This window comes from Xiphias gladius, chromosome 1, assembly GCF_016859285.1.
Source record: "Xiphias gladius isolate SHS-SW01 ecotype Sanya breed wild chromosome 1, ASM1685928v1, whole genome shotgun sequence".
Lineage (NCBI taxonomy): Eukaryota > Metazoa > Chordata > Actinopteri > Istiophoriformes > Xiphiidae > Xiphias > Xiphias gladius.
The window spans coordinates 4027541-4046521 of NC_053400.1; the positions used below are offsets into that span (position 1 = coordinate 4027541).

The window sequence follows — 18981 nt, forward strand, 5'->3', positions numbered from 1 at the left end:
GCTCCCAGCTCACTGTTGCTTTTAAAGCAATAATTCCACATTGGGGAAATATGCATTTTGTTGTCCTTCGACAGATCCAGGCTTACAGTTACTCCCTACCTTCAGAGTTTGTCATAGGTTAAGCTAACTGGCTGTTGGCTCCAGTTACATATTTACCGTACAAACATGAGAGTAGTATCAATCCTCCCATCTAACTTTTGGCAAGACATCAAATATTCCCAAAAATGTGGATCCGTACCTTCAAATCCAACTGTCAGAGTGCTTATCTTCTTCTACTAATATATTCAGTTTTTGCATATGACTGTTTTAAAATGATTCATGCATATCGTTACCAAACATCTTTCAAATTATTGTAGAATGATTAGACAATCACAGTGAAATTTGGAGCGGGGCCAGGTCTCCTATAAAATAAGTTTATATTCTACTACTCACTTTGCCAGATATGTTTCGGATTAAACCTACACCAATTAGCCACAACATTAAAACCATTTGCAGTTTTTAATGTTGTGTCTGATCAGTGTAATTGCGATCCAGATTATATTCACTTTTAACTCAGTGTGGCATCCTTATACTGCATTGATGTTTTATGGAGGAGGCCACAACTCTGCTGCCGGACAAAAATGACATTTTAAATTCCTTCTTTCTAAAACATCTATGCGTGGCAAATTAAGTATGGTTATAGTTAGGGACAAAGCACAGACAGATAGGGCTCAACATCCTGCGTCCCAGGTTCTGTACAGTTTAGGTTACTAAAACAGGTGGTCAAGATGAGGGAAGAACTGTGGTTTTGGTTAAATATTGAAAAACTAATTTTTCAAGCCAGTATTGATCTTCTTCATTACTGAACAAAAAAAAACAGATATTGTCTTTAACCTTTAAGTAAGAGAATGCAGAAAAGCTCCATCTTACCAAGCCTTTTAACTCATCATGCCATGTTGAAATAATTTTCTGGTTTATTTCTAAGAGCCTGATGCCAAAGATTATTGATAATAAAAGATCAACGCATCCTGTCCATTCAGTAGTTCATCAGAAGCCTGTAGGGTGAACAGGCTACTTAGTGCAGTGATGGAGGTGACGACATGTGAGCAAATAAATAGTAACCTTGAGCGCAGTGTCAGATATTTATTTAACATGTAAATGTCACACACTGAAACAACTAGACTGAAATTCTTTAGGGAGGAGGAGGGATGAGTAGTGGACCTACCTTACACACACTCTCTCTCTCTCTCTCTCTCTCTCTCTCTCTCCCTCCCTCTCTCTCACCTGAAGGAACTGCTGTAGCTCCACCTTGACCAGCAGGCTATAAAGGGATCATCCTCCAGGTGGGTCCTATCAAAGTGGGTCAGTCCTAAGGACCAACATGGGGACAACGGGACTCCAATCCCCATTATGGCTCATCTACCTGACACTGCTGGTCGGCTCGCTCACTCAGTCTGGTGAGTGATGACCCTAGGATGATTGGAGGAGGTCATAGAGAGGATGACTGGCTGTTGATCATTTAACAGAATTTTATTTTGGTGTATGGGGAAGGAAAAAAAACATGATTAATTCATTGGAATTTAGATGTTATTGTGTCATATTTGGATAACTTTGTATTTGTCTGCAAAATATCACAAGAAACTCCAGAGATATTGATTAATACGAATTACCTACTTTGACCTCTCAATTTTAATCTAAAGTTTAAAACTACAGCTGATTAAGAATCAACAACAATTGTTTCAGTGGTACCTGTTACAATCCATACAAATTTCATGTCATGCTGATAAGTACTGTTTAAACTCTATAGAAGATATTTCCAAAGATATATGTAGATATATATATATGAGTTTAAGATATCTTCAGTAGAGCTATTTGAGTGCATAGTCTATGGCATCTTGGATTTGATTATTTCACTCAGTATAAGCATCATATAGCGTCAGTGAGGTGTCGAAACAGGCTGATATAGAATATCTGTAAATACTGAGGGAAAACTTTTTTCTAAATTTATTTTTTTAATTTTCTAATTTCTTGTCTTTACTACAGTAACCATCATTCCATCTGACAACACACTGAGCCTAAATTCAGGTAACTGTGCAAATGCCTAAAATTGATTTTTGGAATTCTTTATGTTGGTTCAAAGTTATGTTTTAATATGTCATTGTTGTTGTAGCTAATGCATCACACATCGGCCAAGTGTGCACGACTTGGGGACACTATCACTGGAAGACATTTGATGGAGATTTCTTCCAGCTGGCCTCCACCTGTAACCATGTCCTGGCCATGCAGTGTAAGGACAGCTATGAAAATTTTAACATCCAGATGATGCGGAAGACAGTCAACAACATCCCCACCATCAGCAACATCATCATGAAGCTGGATGGTTCTGTGGTGGAGCTCTCTGACAGCTCAGTGACTGTCAATGGCAAGATGTAAGTACAGTCCAGATCAGCCAACAGCATGTATCCCTGAGATACCCCCCAATATGTTCTGTGGTACAGTTTTAGATGTTGGGAATTTTGTTCTAATCAAATATTTATATTCAGTGCTGCATTACTAGTTGAGTTTGGAAGTTTGTTCTTTACCTTGAAAAGAATAGTGGGGAAAAAAAAAAATCTCAAGGTCTACTTTCCTACTAGCTTTTTCCAGAGCTTTTGACCACATTCAACAGTCTGCCTAGTAAGTGGACCTTGAGTTAATTTTCTTTAGCCCATTTACAAACAATTGTCACTGCCAACATTTTTTGAAGGCATTCCAAACCATTTTAGGTTCTGGAATTTTTTTTCAGGCAGATGGTGATTCAGTTCTTTTAAATACAATATGAACAACTCGAAATAGAAATCTAAAAGTAAAGAAGACAAATTAATGATCAATATGTCTTGTGTGAAAAAAATATTAAATAAAATGGCCATTTTTATATAATTAAAAGTGAAGTGTTAAATAACACCTTTTTTAATATCATGTTAAACCAGTGGAACCGTTGGAACATAACAAGTTAGTGTTGATGAAGAGGTAATAAGACTGTGGGTGTAAGTCAAGCAAGAAAGGTTGGGAACCACTGAGGTCTGGCACCTTTATTGTGTTTTAAAATGTAATAGATGTCAAAGTGTCTCATGTCTAAAAGGTAGAGATCTTTTAAATGTCAAATTAATGCTGGCATTACTGGTTGCTTGAAATCTATATTTAACATCCTCGGAGAATAGATAAAATCTCAGAAACTTCTGCTTGATGGCCTGAAATTGTACTCAGCAAAGCTCTTTGTTTGTAGCTTAAAATGCAGCATAACAAGGAATATTACAGTAATTTTCTGTCAAGACTTTATGGCTCATTTATGAAGAGACCTAATAGTGTTCAAGACTGTTTTTGAGTTTCTAAGCTGTCAGTGTTACATTTCAATGAACTCATCTTGTCAATATGCTTCTTCACATCAAGAGTAGCATCTCTCAATCTACCTGGGATGTCTAAATATTTGATCTCATTGATATGATTTGAAAATGTACACTTTCTGAGCTTCCCAGTGGCAGCAAGAAATGCACAATGGCAGACAGCAGTGCACTGGGGCAGATTAGCTGCTCAAACAAGTTTTATACTGCAATTGATTTTCACACTGTGGTAAAGTAGAGTGTAAACACATGCTGCATGAGTGGTAGGAGAGCATAGTCACACATTTGGAGAATGGTCATAAGTTATTATAGGCAGCAAATAAACAAACTGCTTAGCACTTCCTCAGCCCCTCTTTATCTATTGTCATAATTTAAACCTGGATTACTCGATATTTTTGGTATTATCATTGAATCAAATGACCCATGGTAGTTTCATGGATAATGGGATCAATGAGGGTTTATGACCTATGCTGAGCTTTTTAACCTTTCTTTGGTTGTACATTTACTGATAGCCACTATCAGTAGCACTTTGAGACAGTCATTTCCAGAATCAACTATGTGCTGCCTGCAACCACAAATGACATTAAGAGAGAAAAAGTTATCTAGATTTTTTATATCTTTATCTGACCTACTATATCACTCTGGGAGGTTTAGAAACTGCCTGAGACTGCCTCAGCTGCTCTCTTCCCACTTTCCAGGTGGAGCTAAATTCCTCACAAATGAGCCTTATGACTTTCTGTGACTTTCTTTCACTTTACAATTTTTCATTGTCATCCATAGAAGACACATTACTTTGTCTCTCATTCCCTTCTGTGTCAGCTGCTGCTCATTTTCATACTCTCCGTGTTTGCTGCAGAGTGATCCTGCCACATGTCACGTTCGGGGTGACTATCAAGGGGACCACGTCTAGTATCAGTGTTGAAGCTAAGCTGGGAATCAGAGCTATCTGGAACATGGATGACTCACTGGATGTATGAAGCACACTCTCACACATGCACACATCTGTCCCCAGTTGTGTGTTCATGTCTATTTTAATAGGGTTTTAAACACATTGACATAGTTCCACATTGCGACCCTGCTGTAAGCAGCTCAACAGGATCTGACGCTATATAACTACACGAGCGTGTTCCTGAACATGCTCATTATGTATGTATATGCATACAAAGAAACATACTCTGTCTCAAGCTGGTTTACCTGTTTAAAGGATAAGGCTGATGTTATCGTATCATGAAAAGACCAAAACCAACAATGAATGTATGTTTCTAACAAGTAGGGTCTGTGTCGTCACAGTCTGATAGAGCTTATTCCTCTTTTCCACAGAACTCTATTGTTATCTAACAGCTTTTTAATGTGCCACCATATACAGGAGGCACATCTTTGCACTTTAGTAACATATTCGATAAGTGTGAAACTGTGTAGTTTGGTCCACTCTGCTCCTCAAACAAGGGACTGTGGCAACAGTTGTTTGCAAACCAAGTTGATAAAGGTAGGCAATAAGATTAGCTGTAAGCATCAGTTCACGCTTTCACGCATTTTCAATAGAATAGTCTGAATAAAAGGTAGGCATAATTGCCACTAATACCACCCTTTAAATAAAGATTGGAGTTGCTCTCTTTAGGGTAAAGATATCAATTCCTCAGGGCCTGGATCAATATATTCAAACAATCTTTTTACAATGAGCAATTAAATAATAAATTTGCTTTCTGTCAATAAATTAGTACCTTCTGCAGGTACTAGAACCGTAAGACTGTAATACACTCCCTGTCTTATGGATGAAATAGGAGAGTGATGACTACTGAGCTATAGGTATTTAAATGTATCATGTGTTTATATCATCTAAATTTTGCATCTTCAAGAATAATGGCAGTCTAGGTCAAATAGGCCATACCTCCGGGGTTCAAAGAGTTTCTACACATCACGGCTTTGAGTAAAGTACTTCATAAATGACAAAGGCACTGTTCACACCAAAATGAGGTTCTTCTTTGGCCCCTGGCCTAACTTCAGATCTCACAAAAATCTGTTTTAAGGCAGAGAAACTGGACAAAAAAAACTTGGCTGAGTTGACAGGGAAAAAGCCTGACAAATATTGATCAAGGCTCACTCAGCGAGTCACTGGGTGAGTTTGAGGGATATATCCCAAAGAGATACGCAAACAATGAGAATAAGCCAAGCCTGAAAACCACAAAGCAAATGTAGCTGCTTTAAGTAAACACATGGCTGACTGCATTGCTTCATGAGGATGTCTGTGATTACAGGATTTCTTGATTAGAGAGATTAGAAATTTCAGTATCAGAAATATATGTAAATATAATTATATTTACAACAGTTGCGTGGGAACCATTCATGATAGTTTAATACCTCTTGGTATCATACAGGGATCAATTAATTAGGCAGTAGTCACACTTACAGTTTTTTACTCAACATTACAAATATCCTCTCTTTTTTAACAGGCATGACAAGTCATGCACCAGCTAGAAACAAAATGATTTATTTCCTATGATAACTACCCAACACTGCTGAAGCCAGGAGTTGAACCATGTCTGAGCTCAGACACAGCACATCGTACGCTGAGGTTCAGCGCATGATTGATATCAGTTTCCCCACCCTTTCTGGCACATGAGCCTTTTTTTAGGTCATGAAATTTCAACAATCTCAGAAAGAGTGCAGACAAGTTGTGATGTTAATTTGAGTATGACTCAAAATTTTATTAATAATGTGTTGAAATCTTAAAAGCCTGCTCTGAATCAAAAGTGATTCATTACTAACTTGTGATCTTGCCAATACCTACTGAATGTTTGGTGTGTGTTCACAGATTGAAATAGATAACAAATACCGGAACCAGACCTGTGGCCTTTGTGGAAACTTTGACGGCACATCCAATGATTTCATGAAAGATGGTGAGTTCCTTTCCGGTATTATGGAGGGATAATATACTGTAGCTTGTAGTTCCAGTAGTTGTAATTTCCACTCAACACTGAAAACAGAGATACACAGCCTATAAGAACTAATTTCAAATTGACATTACTCAGTGAGGAGTATATGGCTACTCACTGTGTGAACACTATTACACTGCATCTGTTGGCAGCAATCCATGAATGGATTTGTCATCAATCACAGTGGATATAATAATAATAATAATAATAATTAATGTCAACGTTTATTTATTATCAATCATTAATTGAGTTATTGAGAGGTTATGTTTTTTCTCTCAACCTCTTTAAATTCAGGCAAATCATTTTTTGAGTCCATGAGTGGGATGAACAAGGAAAAATGCATTTGAACAGAAACCCTTTTACTGAGTAATACACATGTTAAAAATTGCCCTCATTGGTAGCTGTACAACAGCTTGATACTGCAACTGTTCTTACAGGAATTTGCAATCAGTTCACAAATTTCACAAGTTGACAAATCCAGCATTGTATAGCTTTGTGCTATATCTAGTTAAATAAATATACTGGGGGTTAAACCTGTATTATACTCAGCCAGGCCTTTGGAACTACTTACCTAAACTAATAGCTTAAACTAACCCTTTGATTTATGCAGCTTGTTGGGAGCACTACACTGGGAGAAGAGCTGCCTAAGCGTTTGACCTTAGGGTACAAAAACCCAAACAAGATTCATGCATGAATTTTTTTAGCACAAGCTAACTTTTAATAAAAGTTAGCTAATACAAATTAAGCACTAATACATTTAAAAATAGCATAAATTGACTTGAAATTGTTTAACATTGCAACTTATTGCAAAATGACTCAAAGAAGGGATACAAACTTTTTACTTCACTTTTACTTCACTTCACTTTTTAGCCCACTAAGAGGGCTAAATAATCACGGTGACCCCTGTTGTGTGATTGACTCTGCTGTACTGTAGGAGCTCCGCTGTCTGTGACTGACTATGCTGAGACCTACAAGGTGAACGGGTTGACAGAGAGCTGTGAGGAGCCTGCGCTAAACCCCACCCTGAGCTGTGGCGATAAGGTACCTTCACTCTTTATCATACTTCACACATTTACATAGAACATCTCATGAAGTCATGTGTGTGAAGGATAAATTGCCCTGCACTACCTTATCGGTCTCAAGGTTAAAAAGAGCAATTTGACAAAATGCAAGATATAACATTTTAATATTTGATATTTGGTGGAATATTTGTAACATCAAGAATCACCACACCCAGTGCAGTGGTGTGGACTGGCATAAAAGGGAGATTCTGTGAAGATCAGAGTGAAACATAATGAAATAACATTACATTTCACCACAGTGAAACTAAAGGCTATAGTGTTTTTAAAGACTATAGCCTCTTTAGGATCATTTTTAAGTATGGGAGCAAGCTTGTCAAAATGAACACATATCACACAGCTCTTCTCCTGCACACATGCTCCTCTCACCACACACTTTCAGCTATTCTGCCTTCATCATCACCACCATATGATCAAGTTGTTGTGTATGCATTCTCAATGTTAGGAACAGTATGAGAGAAAAACAAAATGTCTATATATCTAAAGGTTGTTAGGACTCCAAAATGTATTTTTAGGACTAATTGACTGATTTTGTTTTTGTTTTGTTTTTTTGTTTTTTTGTTTGTTTGTTTTTCAGCAATTCTGTGACCAGATCTTCTCCATTGCTCCACTCAGCAGTTGCCAAAACCTTCTGGATGTGGAATCCTTCAGTAAAGCCTGTATGGCTGATATATGTAACTCTAAAGACAGCACAGACTCTGTGCTCTGCAAAACCATCTCAGAGTTCTCCAGAGAGTGTGCCCATGCAGGTGGAAAACCCCAACAATGGAGGAATGCAACTTTTTGCTGTAAGGGTGCTGATACCTTAAAATGAATAAACTTATATGTAGTTCATATGAATGTTCTAGCTCTGAATTACAGACGTGACAGTGTTGTTTGTCGCATTTTTGTAGTCACTGTACCATTGACAATCATTGATGGATTGTCCCTCAAACAATGATTGTTTGAGGGACTGGTACAGCAACATTAAAGTATTTGTCTCCACAGACAAGGAATGTCCGTATAACATGGTGTTCTCGGAGTGTAGCAGCTCATGTCATGACAGCTGCTCCACCCCTCAGGCCAGCCAGACATGTGACAGCCACTGCCATGATGGCTGCAGCTGCCCTGCCGGTAACCGCGCAGATTTTACATTATATATGCAAGCATACACAATCTAACCCATGTCTAATGAACAGACATAAAACATGACAGTAAAGATTATTATCTCTCCTCCTTTCCTCAGGAACGGTCTTGGATGACATCAGTAAAACTGGCTGTATTGCACTGGAACAGTGTCCATGTCTACACAACAACAAAATCTACAAGTCAGGAGAGTCGTACTCATACAACTGTAGATCCTGGTAAGATGAGAACTACGGTGCCTTTATTGAGATATCAAATAAAAATAAATACAACTGCTGTGGGTAAAAATAGTAATGAATAAGCCCTCTTTTTTAATTGCTTTTTCTGAAATCTAAACTTTTTTTACATCAACATTTTGTTCATTCAGTTGACCAAATGTTGATATGATCGAATTTTTGATAATGAATAAAAGAAGAGTTCATATCTTTCCAGTTTATTTAATCTTATCATTATCTCCAAAATTTTTAAGCTTTTAGCTTGTGTGTGTGGTACTAAAAGGGGAGAACAGTTATGGGATGGGCTAAATGCATTTTTAAAATATGTGACTACAACCTATAGTTTTATAGTTTCATTACAATGCATTGTAGGTAGTTAATAGCAATCTGCTCATATTTAGACTTCAGCTCATTGGTATGTCTCAATTTTGTTTACTTACACAAGTACAGGGAAAGTTTACTTTAAGATAAAGCTTCTCATTTTGTTACACGATCCAAATCCCCACATTTCCTCCCTGTTCCCTGTAGATTTGGATACATTTAGTGTTGATTCCTCCTTGGTATAATTCAGTTAAACATTTCCATTAGGGAAGAAACACACTAATGGCTTTACAAAATAATTTTCAGTCCTGATCTATGGCCTTCAGAGAATTGTGTTTGTTTGTTTGTTTCTGTTTGTTTTTTTTCTCCAAACCATTCGGTAAATTGCAGTTAAATGCAGTCACCCCATTGTTGGAATAATCATTAGTCTTGGCTGAAATGAAGCTGGCTGTACTCTGGTTTAGGACTGGACCTGACTGAAACCCCAGTTTAAGGACTAGCACTTGACGACCTGCTCTGCTGAAATAAGTTATATAGTCTACTAGGTTTCCAGGATTCTTGTCTCCTCTGGTCTCCAGTTCAGCTTGACCCAGAACTGGTTAAGTAAAGGCAAATGAAGACAAACACTCCCAAATGATACGTTTTATGTGTGTGTGTGTGTGTGTGTGTGTGTGTGTGTGTGTGTGTGTGTGTGTGTGTGTGTGTGTGTGTGTGTGTGTGTGTGTGTGTGTGTGTGTGTGTGCTGACAGCATGTGTGAAGGTGGTCAGTGGATGTGTACAGAGGAGAACTGTCCAGGAACCTGCTCTGTGGAGGGAGGAGCTCACGTCAACACCTTCGATGGAAAACTTTACACCTTCCATGGGGAGTGCTCCTACGTTCTGGCTAAGGTAAACATCTTTAGCTGCAACGCTGTTAGTATACCACCACATACACACCAGAGTTATACCATTTCATACCAGGAGTATGGATTGATAAACCATCTGCACATGACAGACATCATGCCACACAATATGATGTAATGAATGTGCTACACGATGGTCCCATTTACTATTTACAGAACAGAGATATTTGGGTGTGTCTTAAACCAGATTAGTGTTTGTGGTTGGTGACATGCTTTGTCCCCATGTGTGTTGCAGCAAAGTGATGGCACCTTATACACTGTGCTGGTGGAGCTGGTCAAGTGTAGTTTGGCTGACAGTAGGACCTGCCTCAGAGCTGTAACTCTGGCCTTACACAGCAACTCTGTGGTAAGCTCCACACACAAACACACACACACACACACACACACACACACACACACACACACACACATACACAGATATGCTATTCATTAAGCTGTCAGAAAACACACTGGTGAACACATCCAGGTCAAATCCAAATACTTTAATATTTTGCATTGATTCAAGTCTGGTTGGAGAGTGGTATTAGAGTTTTTTGACTGATGGCCATGAATTATTTTGAAATACTGTTCGACTCATGTTTGATTTAATCTAAAATGTGTCTGTCCACAAACTGACAGGTTGTTAAAATTCAGGCATCCGGGCAGGTCTATATGAACCAGATTCTTTCTCAGCTTCCACTGTTTACACGTGAGTTCCTTCAAATGGTAACACGTTTGTGAATTTGTATTGATGCCGTAGATGCACAGACCCACATAAAAATCAGACCCAATAATTATATGTAGATTTCACTGACTGATTGAGCAAGTTGCCGTAATACTGAGTTTTTCGATATCTCCTGACTACTGCAGCGGACTTGAGTGTGTTCAGGCCATCATCTTTTTACATCCACATAAGTACCAAAGTGGGCATACAAGTGATGGTCCAGCTGTCCCCCATCATGCAGGTCTTCATTTCAGCTCACACTTCACTCCGAGGAACCACCTCTGGTATGTCTTCATATTATTGTTCCAGAGTCTGCAAAAAGCCTCCTCCACATTTTTATGTGTAGCTTAATCTTGTTTTTACCACAAATGAAACAATCAGTTAAATTCAGTACTTGAAATTTTTCTTCGTTTTCTACAAACATATATAAGCGTTTGCATCTGTATAAATGTGTGTCATTTCATCCAACAGGTTTGTGTGGGAACTTCAATAACATAATGTGTGACGACTTCAGGGTGAATAATGGGCTGGTGGAGGGCACTGCTTCAGCGTTCGCCAACACATGGAAAACCAGAGCCAGCTGCCCTGACATTAAATCGCGCTTTGGACACCCCTGTAGCCAGGGCATCAGCAAGGGTACAGCTGGACTCTCTCTTCATGAAATGGTGTAATAGTGTCTTGTCACATCATATCGTGTAATGTTTGTCGTATCATGTGATATGAAAGCATACCATATGAATGAAACCATGCCATTCCATACAACATTTTAGAGTTAATCCTGCCACTTTCAGACATATGATGTTTTGTAACAACTTCATTTCTTTTTCTGTGTCTCAGAGAGTTATGCCCAGTATTGGTGCTCCAAACTAACAGATCCCATGGGAGTGTTTGCTCCTTGCCACTCTGTCATCAGCCCCAGTACATACAGAGATGTAAGTCTGAACACACAAAGCTGTAATGACAAATAAACTAAACTCCTGTACCCTCGTTAATGTGCCCATGCCCACTGTGTCTCCTCATAGAACTGCATGTATGACAGCTGTAACTGTGAGAAAAGTGAGGATTGCATGTGTGCTGCAGTCTCCTCGTATGTCTATGCCTGTTCAGCTGCAGGAGTCCACATCAGTGGCTGGAGGTCGACCATCTGTGGTGAGCAAAACACCAAGGACTCTTATTTTACGGTGGTAACAGAGAAGGGCCGGGTTTGTAATAAACAGTCGATCACATACAGCATCAACAAATGAACAGCAGTATATTTAATGACATTTTATGAAATTCTTGGTTTACTGCAGCAGTAAACAATAATAATTCGGTGAGGTAAAAATTACAAAAACTAAGCTCAGGACATACAAAATTGTTTGTATAGAACTGAATCATTTTTAGTTTGGACAGGTAGAAACACCATCAAATTACTTTTGTGATAATTATGAAGTGTTAATAGGAGCCATCTGAGACCTCTAGGACTGGAGACAGTTGCACATTGCATCCTCTGACCCTTTGCTATTGCCTGTTTGCAACAACAAACAATGTACCTACGTGAAAAGTCTGATTCATCAGGTAGATACACTCTCACGCTATCACTCAACTTCTCTCTCTCCCATCAGGCAAATTCAGTACATCATGTCCAGCAGGAACAGTGTATGACTACAACATGACCTGCTGCGGTCGTACCTGCCATTCGCTGAGCCAGGTTGACTACTCCTGCCAGACCACCTTCAACAAAGTGGACGGCTGTGGCTGTGCTGAGGGAACCTATATGAACGAGGAGGGGCAGTGTGTGTCTAGTACAAGCTGTCCCTGCTATGATAAAGACACCATTATTCCTAGTGGACAGACTGTCAGCAAAGACGGCACCACATGGTAAATGCAGATACGTCAATCGCTGGGCATTAAAGAGTCACAAACAACATTATACTTTAAATTTAGATTATGTAAGGGACATTTTTGTTCCATTTTATGTCAGTACAGAGCATACATTTTACACTATGAATTCAGAGACTTGATTAAAATAGGGGAAAGTAAATAAGGTGTACTGTGTAGACACAACAGCTGATTATTAGTAGATTAATGTTTACAATGCCCATCCTAGTTAGAATGCTAACATTTGCTAATTTTCACTAAACACAAAGTGTAGCTGACTCGGAAATGTCATTAATGACGAAGGTACGTGGTTATAAAGCAAAGTATTGGCTAACTTAGCTTGAATTTTCATTTATCTGGTGTGACTACAAAGCCAGCAATGGCAGTAACCAACTTGGAATATGTGTGAATGCTCCCAAGTTGGCATAACAGGACATTTTTTCCATTCCACCAATTGTGCCAACTTGACAGTCAAAGGATGGGCTAGAGGGAGACTGTCCTCCTGTAAAAAACGCCCCCATAAGTCGACGTCTGTGTCGTCACGTGTTTATTATTGTAACCATGACAACGAAGGTCCGGTACACCTGCTGTCATGGATGGTAACAGAGGGTAGGAACAAACGACCTATATGGTCATTCGGGGTGGAGAACATGTTGGCTAGAGGACATCGTAACCAGTCTACATCATCACAGTATGTTACTAAGAGGGATAAAGAATCCCATTGATGGACAAAGAATGATTAATTACATTTCAGGATGCTAGCTGATGACGTTAACTTTGTTTTCACAGTGTCTGCAGAAAAGGAGCTCTCAGCTGCTCAGGAGGAACACGGCTACTATGTAGGTTTCCACATACAGACATAGTCACATCCCTGCAAATCAGACAACTATGTAGCCAGTGGTTTGAATGCTGTTGTGGTTAACTGGTGAATTACATTTGTGAATGATATAATGATTCATTGTTAAACCCCTCAAAATGCATTCCCTTCTTGGTCATGAAGTGTCATACTTAAAAAAATTGTTCATGTTGAATTAAAGGGATTTTTGGAAGGAATTATGCATAAGACATCTGCCATTTGATAATACCCTTTATAACGCCAATAATACACATCTGAATTTGAATTTGTTATTAATTACCCAGCCTTACCATCATGCGTTGCCCCCATGGTGTACTTTGACTGCTCCACTGCTCAACCTGGGACCCATGGGACTGAATGTCAGAAGAGCTGCACTACTCTGGACATGGCCTGTGTAAGTACAGCTCACATACACACACACACACACACACACACACACACACACACACACACACACACACACACACACACACACACACACACACACACACACACACACACACACTCACAGAGGTCAGATGCTTAGACATACATGCACAGGCCCTGTTTGGCTCACTGCCTCCTTTCGCCCTCCACTCTGGTTGGATACAGGTCAGCACTGGTTGTACGTCAGGCTGCATGTGCCCTGATGGCCTGTTGTCAGATGGAAGAGGAGGCTGTATCAATGAGACCAGCTGTCCATGTCTGCACAATGGACAGGTCTACCAGCCTGGACAGACACTGACTGTGGACTGCAACACCTGGTTTGTACAGTATTTTACATTCACACCAGTAGAGCATGTACTTTGATGGAAATGCACACAGAGGTCACATGATTTAGGGTAGCTCAACTAATCTTCATCTTGTTTCCACATGGTAATATACTTTGAATTTGAGCAGCATAATAGATCGAGATTGGGAAGATTTAATCCATCTTTCACCCTTTCCTCTTCCCAATCCATATAAAACAATTCAAAAGTTTGTTGAATCTGTCCATGGGACTCATGACCTACATGGGTGTAAAAAAATGCAATTGCATACTTTTACTAGGCAGGTTTACATGACTGAAAGTTTGTGTCTGGTGTGTTTCCCCAGCTATTGCAGTGGAAAGAAGTTCACATGTTCCACCAATCTGTGTGATGCTGTTTGTGGGATCTACGGCGACGGTCACTATGTCACATTTGATGATAAGAGGTTTGACTTCAATGGACAGTGTGAATACACACTCCTCCAGGTAAAATGGCAGGTGGACAGATAAACGGTGGTTAAAGTGGAAATCCTTAAGATGTTAGTCCTGGTCGATTTTGCAACAAACCTGTTAACCATGGTAACGGCAAATGTGATTTGATACAAAAGCAAATGGTCTTTGAATAACTACTTTCTCAGACATACAACAGAAGAGTAACTTATTTATCCGTTTACAGTATGGCCAAAAAACTCACATTGTTTTAATAAAAAAGTCAGTCAATTATCTGCCTTCTTGTTATCATGCCATGAACAGCCACTGTCTGATTTCATGCTGCACACGGCATGAATAGCCTTTGATACACAGCAGGACACAGTAAAGGTGGTTACTTTGTTGATAAGTTGGAGGTGTGCAGTCTGTCACCTACAGCTCTTCATCTAACAGCTCACTGTGGATGCTCCTGCCTCTTCCATTACTGCCTGCAATATTTCAAACTGACCTGGCACTACCAATAAAAAAAACAACCTATATAGAGAGTTATTTACTGAATGTAAATACATTGAATAGCTACTATAGAAAAAATGCCAACCAATAATTGTATAAACAACTGAGAAAAAACAACTTGTGAAAAAAAGAATTGTCTAACAATGGTGTCCAGTAATTGCATCGTGCATCTGTGCTTTACTCAGGACTACTGTGGCTCTGGTCAGGGCAATGGAAGCTTCAGAATTATCACTGAGAATGTTCCATGTGGAACCACAGGAACCACCTGCTCCAAGACCATCAAGATCTTCCTGGGGGTAAAGAACCCTAACACACTTACACATGCACATGTTCTGCCTCAAACACGAGATCAGAATATTACACTAATATTGATGATTTATGATTGACTTATAAACTGTATAATGCTTCTATCAGCGTCAGCAGTGTCAGCAAGTTGGAGAACAATTGAAATAGAGTAAAACTAAACTGAAACTTAACTTAAATTCTGAGATCAATAATAGTGATTGAATTTTATTCCTTGGTCAATGTCCATAATATAGTAAATATACATATATATATATATATATATATATATATATATATATACATATATATATATATATATATATATATATCCTGGATATGTGCAGCCTGTGTGAACATTCACATTCAGTGACACTGCCAATGAAATGTGGCAACGGGAGTCAGAGTTCCTGTTCAAAAAATAGCATTTAACTTTTCAATTGAAAACTAGAGAAAAACACTAGAAATTATTTATTGAGAAAGTGATTACTTGTTCCACCTCACTTACGTGGTGCTGTAATAACTGCATGTTCATTTCATGTTGATACCCACAGAATGATGAAATCCAGCTTAAAGATGGGAACTTCCAGGTGGTAAAGGGCAGCAGCCATGTGTTTCCTGCTCAGGTTCACAAGATGGGTATTTACCTGGTGGTGACGGTCAAGCCAGGGCTTGTGCTGATGTGGGACCATAAGACCAGTCTTTTCATTAAGCTCAACCCGAAGCTCCAGGTAAACAATCAAGTCTGCATATCTTGATTGACAACTAGCTTTTGCACAAAGTATAGTTATTGGATAAACCAGTTCCTTTCAGTCTGGCTTATTGTCAGGATACACAAAGAGAATCTTCACAGACACGTCAGGACATGTCTGTGAAGCAACTTGTGTAATCAATATTTTTGATTGTGTAATGGAAAAGAGGTCACTTATAATGTTGAAATCACAAAGAATGATCACTGGACTCAGCAACCCCACTGAACTCTTTAGCCTTTTAGCTTATTGTTTTCTTTTACAGCCAACCCAATCCCAGTATGGTTGGGTGTCAGCTCCTCTCATCAACCCAAAAAAATCAATCTTCAGAGCAGGATATTTGGTGGAGACAAAAGAGCTAAAAGGAGAGTGAATTTTAGACTTGACAACACATGACAGCTTTCTGTTGCTGCTTGCTAACACATACCATACCATACAATAGCAATTTTATATATTAGGACTATGATGGCGGTTGTTTTGATGTTTTCTTGGCCTCTGGAGAAAATTGATCAATTCAGCTTTATATATATTAATATTAGACACATCAGTTAGCGCTTTATAAACTGGACACTAAAAGCATCAAATGAAAATGTCAAACCTACATTTGAGGGGTGAGGGACGTTTAGTAAAAACAACCAGATGCCTTACCCTGTATTAGTTTGATCATATGTCAGTAAATTCTGTCACTGGGCTCCCTCCTCTCAGGCTCAAGTCTGTGGTCTGTGTGGAAACTATGATGGCAACAGTAAGAACGACTTCACAACACGCTCCCAGGAGACAGTGCCAGATGTTCTAGCATTTGGTAACAGTTGGAAGGTTTCATCCAGCTGCCCAAACGCCCAACTAATCAGTGATCCCTGTGCCTCCAACCGCTACCGGGCAGCCTGGTCCCAGAAACAGTGTAGCATCATCATCAGTGTCACCTTCCAGAGCTGTCATTCAAAGGTAACTATGATGCTAACAAACATGCTCACATATAAATATAATTGTATGCACATCCACAAAGATTATCACTTTAACTACCATGGTATTTGGAAAATTGTACAAATTTTATTGTTTCTCTCCAGCTTTGGCTGTAAGTGCTCTTTGCTTTGTGTGTTGGTCAGTTAGGTGGTCTGCCCATTTAGATGTTCAAACCATATCAAATTATCAAACCAGATGATCAAAACATGGGTCCAGAGCAAGATTTATTAATAACTACTTGTCAGACTGTCAAATATTTAGACTGGATATTCATGGTCCCTAGTAGATGATTCATTATGATTTCTAGCACCACCATCAACCCAGTGTTTTTACTAGTAGCACAATTGCTACCAGTGACACTGCTGCTACTACTACAGCTAGCATAGGACAAAATGTTATTTACCCTCAAACTCCATTTGCTAAACAGTACATTACTGTGTATTCAAGGTTGACCCTGGTCCATACTTTGATTCTTGCGTGAGAGACTCTTGTGCTTGTGACACCGGTGGGGACTGTGAGTGTTTCTGCACAGCTGTCGCAGCTTATGCTCAAGCTTGTAATGAAGCTGGTGTCTGTGTTAAATGGAGAACTCCAAAGCTGTGCCGTAAGTTTTGCCACCATCACACCAGGAAAATCTAAGCTACAGGATTTGAGGATTTAGGTGCACTCTCGGGTGCTAAACCAAAATCAGGAATTGTATCTTTAGCCAAAAGATTAACATTTATTTTTCATATTTAGTAACATAGACTTTTGTAACAAGAGCTGAGAAGTACTTTTTTTTGTCTCGCAGCTATTTTCTGTGACTACTATAACTCCCCTGGTGGTTGTGAGTGGCACTACAAGCCTTGTGGAGCTGGCTGCATGAAGACATGTAGAAATCGATCAGGAAACTGTTCCGATCTCATCACTGCCCTGGAAGGTACATTAGACAGATCTTTTAGCATAAACATTGACCTGAAAGTGCTTGTTTAGTTTTGTTTTTATCCTAAGAATGGGAACTTCTTCCTGAAATGCTGCAAGGACTATTTGATGGGGCAGCTGTGACTCAGGAGGTAGAGCAGGTTGCCCACTAATCATAGGATTGGTGATTTGATCCGCAGCTCCTCCTGTTCGTATGTCCTTAGGCTTAGGCGTCCTTAGCCAAGACACTGGGCACAAAAATTGCTTGTTGCGGTAAGGCCAGCATCTTGCATGGTAGCTTGCTGCCATCAGTGTGTGTGAATCGGTGAGTGGGAGGCAAATTAAAAAGTGCATGGGATAAAGGTACTATATGAAGCATTTTATCATTTTGCCATACTTACCTCCAGTGAGGTTAATCAAAATGTTACAATGGTTTTTCAGGCTGCTATCCACAGTGTCCCAGGGCCAAGCCCTACTTTGATGAAGACACCATGAAGTGTGTGGCCCAGGACCAATGTGGCTGCTATGATGACAAACACACCCATTACAGCATTGGAGATAAAATTCCATCAGACAACTGTTACAATTGGTACGTCTCATACACTTGGTATGGTTCATCTTAGAACTTAGCACACGCTAGCCAATGATGCATATACAACATTTGGACATGCAAACTTGTAATGTAGAAAATATTTTATTTTTTTGGCTGATTATGTCATTACTTTGATCAATCAGCATGGAGCATACTGACAGATCAATGAAATAGCTGCTGACACATTATCACTTTAACTGCCGTTGTATTTGGGAAATTATTTAAATTTTATTGTTCCTCTCCAGATTTGGCTCATCCACTCACTGCCAGTATGCAATGTGTGGATGAGCCAGATGTGGAGAGGCAACCAATATTGAATTTCTTTGGAAGAATTACACTGTCTGAGTTGTTGCTGCATTTCTGGGATGTTCATACAGACTGTGGTAAGGCTTACTCAGGGCCACACAAATATTGCTTTAATTCCTGTATTGCCCCAAAAAAGGGAATAATCTCACAGTATTCTAATTATCAAA

The 18981-nt window shown here is 39.2% G+C and overlaps 1 protein-coding gene across 1 annotated transcript; it reads left to right on the forward strand.

The window, feature by feature from the left end:
- The first annotated feature begins 1360 nt into the window (after nt 1–1360).
- LOC120789650 (mucin-5AC-like) lies at nt 1361–18539 on the forward strand. Its single transcript, XM_040126497.1, has 25 exons — nt 1361–1436; nt 2150–2408; nt 4216–4330; nt 6172–6256; nt 7227–7333; nt 7949–8120; nt 8359–8484; nt 8597–8714; nt 9782–9920; nt 10170–10280; nt 10553–10622; nt 10784–10921; nt 11109–11273; nt 11475–11569; nt 11660–11786; nt 12242–12421; nt 13638–13747; nt 13945–14096; nt 14428–14566; nt 15208–15318; nt 15859–16035; nt 16759–16998; nt 17464–17620; nt 17807–17935; nt 18358–18539. Exons 1-25 carry the CDS (start codon nt 1361–1363, stop codon nt 18537–18539), a joined length of 3480 nt encoding a protein of 1159 aa, XP_039982431.1.
- Nucleotides 18540–18981: the final 442 nt, after the last annotated feature.

Coding starts and splice junctions, on each gene's coding strand:
- LOC120789650 (XM_040126497.1), top strand. CDS start 1,361: ATGGGGACAACGGGACTCCAATCCCCATTATGGCTCATCTACCTGACA. Junction 6,257..7,226: donor CAATGATTTCATGAAAGATG/GTGAGTTCCTTT, acceptor GCTGTACTGTAG/GAGCTCCGCTGTCTGTGACT. Junction 17,936..18,357: donor TCTCATCACTGCCCTGGAAG/GTACATTAGACA, acceptor ATGGTTTTTCAG/GCTGCTATCCACAGTGTCCC.